The sequence below is a fragment of the Gavialis gangeticus genome, unplaced genomic scaffold (assembly GCF_001723915.1).
Source record: "Gavialis gangeticus isolate Ggan-Ray unplaced genomic scaffold, GavGan_comp1, whole genome shotgun sequence".
Lineage (NCBI taxonomy): Eukaryota > Metazoa > Chordata > Crocodylia > Gavialidae > Gavialis > Gavialis gangeticus.
In genome coordinates this window covers 5886422-5889634 of record NW_017729011.1, presented here as the reverse complement: position 1 = coordinate 5889634, position 3213 = coordinate 5886422, and the positions used below count along the sequence as shown (strand labels likewise).

General features: G+C 56.1%; 1 protein-coding gene across 1 annotated transcript in view; it reads right to left on the bottom strand.

The window, feature by feature from the left end:
• ABCA2 (ATP binding cassette subfamily A member 2) overlaps positions 1–3207 on the bottom strand; it is a gene marked incomplete at its 5' end in the record, with an annotated part of 98761 nt that extends 95554 nt beyond the window's left edge. The window contains one exon of the mRNA XM_019510442.1: positions 3172–3207. Coding sequence (XP_019365987.1) covers positions 3172–3207 — 36 coding nt within the window. The remainder of the gene's footprint in view (positions 1–3171) is intronic.
• Between the last annotated feature and the right edge of the window lie 6 nt (positions 3208–3213).

Genomic DNA, 3213 nt, shown 5'->3' with positions numbered 1-3213 from the left:
TCAGAGATCCAACCAAGACCTCACCTGCCAGACAAAGCCATCTGCCTCCTGGAGATGCAGCGGTTCAGCACAGGCACAGACCTCTCCTGCTAGCAACAAATATCTTGGCTGCCTGATATCCAGAAGTGGCAGCAAGTTCAGTGCCTTCAAGTCAGGCACTAACTAGAACATGGGCCTTAGGAAGACAGAACTTTAGAAGGCCCTGCCAGATCAGCAGCAATTACAACTACCTCCTTTACAGAAGCACTGGAAAATCCCAACCCAAACAAGCAACAGGGACTAGAAGTCCAGGACCAAGGAATGTGCCTCTAGAGAAAGAAGAAGGGACAGGGGAAGGAATGTGCCAAAGGCCACAAAGCAAGTCAGTGGCAGAGCAGGGAGCACAACCCAGTGCCTCAATTTTGCCACATTCCTGTACTGCTCCAGGTGAAAGGTGCTGATCCCAGCAAGCTGCTGGGCAGTTTGACCATTAAATCAGGCACAGCCAGGTCAGAAATGCATGCAGCACAGGGGAGGGGGCCTTCACCACATCAAGCAGGTAGGGGCACCACTACTTCCATCAGTTGATGGGAGAAGGGAAGTCAATCACCACCAGCCCGACCTTAACCCCTGCACACAGCTAATCTATGCCTGGGGCCTCCAGCAGGGACAACACAGCCTGAGGAAGGCATCTCAAGCCTGCATTTTGCCTGACAGGTTAGTTTTAGATTTCTCTGGATCAAACAGGAGGGCAGGTGAAGTGGCCAGCACTACAAGCAGGGGACTGGTATGTTGTGACAGGTGCTGGCCAGCCTTACCTTGGCGTGCAACCCAGCTCTAGCTAAGTATGTGGCTCAGGTGGCTGGCCTCACCCACAAGCAAGGTACCAGAAAACAGATCACAGGTGTTGGGAGGGAAGACGTACACCCACGCAGCCAAGGAAGAGAACCAGGGCCACAGGAAACAGCGATGCCTTGGGCACAGAAAACAGCTGGGCGTCACCACATACATGGCGGTAGTGGAAGGTGAACATGTGACTGGTATCCACCCAAGGCAAGACATGGGGGGCAGGAGAGGCTCTCATGGGACAGTGTGCAGAGGAACATCCTTATAGGCCACCACTGCACAGGCTGCAGCTACACAGATCAATGGGCATCAACACATGTTCTTGACATGTGCTGTGGATCACATGGCCACTCCTTTTAGGTTCCCCGTACATACTTTCTTCTGCTGGTCAGGGGAGGTGCCACCTCTGCCAGCCTTTTTCATGCTAAATTAACACCCCACTGGAGAAGGGACTTCAACAATCAGAAGAGAGTTCTGCCCGGCCGAAGGCACATCCAGCCAGGTCTGTATGCTGCAGCGCCACAAAGGGCTCGAGTACCTGGATCCACCCCACGCCCCATTTCAATGAGCAGACAGACTCAGGAATGTGCTGGAAGCAAGACACCCCTCCATAAAGCCTCTTGCTGTCCCAGCCTGAAGGAAAACTGAACCCACAGGTAAGAGGGAATCTCAGACAGGTCAGGTATGCCAAGTGCCAATCTGGACTGGAAGCAGAATACCCCATGCAGTGAACAAGACCTGAAACAGCCAGCCTGGCTGGGGCATTTACTAGCTCTATGCCATGTCCTCCAACAGTCCCAGTGCAAGGTTCACACACTCCTTCCCTAGGGGTGGGAATCCACAACATGAGGACTCAAAGGTCCAGCTCTGCTTAATAACGAAAGAGGATGACTCAGCCAGCAGATATGATAATTTACTAACTCAAGCAAGGGGTCTCTGATGCACTGCTTAGGCCAGTTGATAAAGCAGCAGCTTGAGTTTAAAGGAACCCTGTCCAGCTCTGCCTGATCTTTCCTCTTACAAGGGAGTCCCTGCTGGACAATCGGAGACACAGATGCTCCACGAGCTATGGGGATCTTAGGCCAAATGGTACCAAGCGCTCACTCACAAGAGTGCCCTTATTCATAAGGACACCAGACTGGAAGGGGCACCCTAAGCCACGCAGGCCAGGCCCTGCATTCACTTGCAACCATTAACCAAAGGAATCCCCAAGAGTCATCCATCCATAACAAGAAGCAACAGTGTCACCCAGAAACACCCAGAACACCCTGTAACAAGTTACAGTTAAAAGCAGAGATGAGGGCACTGCTGATGCACTGACAGAGGAGTGAGTTGATCGCGCGCGCACCCCCCCCCCCCACAACATCCTCTGCCCTGGTACTGAATGGACTATCAACACGGCTGCCCACCGACCCAGGGAAAAGCTTCCCTGGCCCAAAAACCCCCAACCGCAACTCTGCACGGCTCCTTCATGGGGACACAGAATTCTCCAAATCAAGGCCCCGTTTCCACCCACTTGGTGCAAAGAGCCTCTTTGGTACCGTGTGACATGTGCTAGTCAGCCCAGGGATTTCTTCACTGCCTAAAATCAGGCAGAAGGGAGGGGATTAACAAAATTTTTGGCTCCAGGAAACATGCACCTCTGCAGGACCCCAGGAAGAGGAGCAACCTACCAGGCTTTCAGGAAGCTAAAGAGGTCCACATCCCTGTCCCTCAACAGGGTCTGTGAGATGGCAGAGCTGCCACCCCAGTGGCCAGGAGCAGGAGAGGGGCAGCTCCCCGCAGCTTCGCAAGGGCGGGGGGAAGGAGGCAGCTCTGACCCACATATAATTCAGGAGCCTATTTATAGCTCCGCATATGCAGGCGGCTCGTGCCAGCGCTGCCAGAACAGAACCGCCAGGCCGGGGCCGCAGGGGCTTGTTCCCAGGGCTGAGGGGATCTGTTTCGTCCCCCTTCCTTCCACCCGCTTTATGAGGGGAGACGGGGCCAGGGCACAAGGCTGCGGGGAGCCCAGAACCAGTGCCCATGTCTCCAGTACCAGAGGCTGGAGAGGAAAGGGACCAGTGCTGGGCGTGCAACGCACGCGCGTGCCCCCACACGCACAATTGTTGCTGGGCGTGCAACGCGCGCACGCGCCCCCACACGCACAATTGTTGCTGGGCGTGCAACGCGCGCCCCCACACGCACAATTGTTGCTGGGCGTGCAACACACACGCACGGGCCGGGCTCCGTGCCTCTGCAGGGTTATAAGCAGCCCCTGCCCGCACCGCGCCGCCCCGCCGCGCCCGCACCCAGGCCCGGGACGGGGACGGGGACGGGGACGGGACCAGCCCCGGCCGCGCTCACCGGGCTCCGGCGTTTGAGGGTCACGTTCTTCCAGAGCAGGAG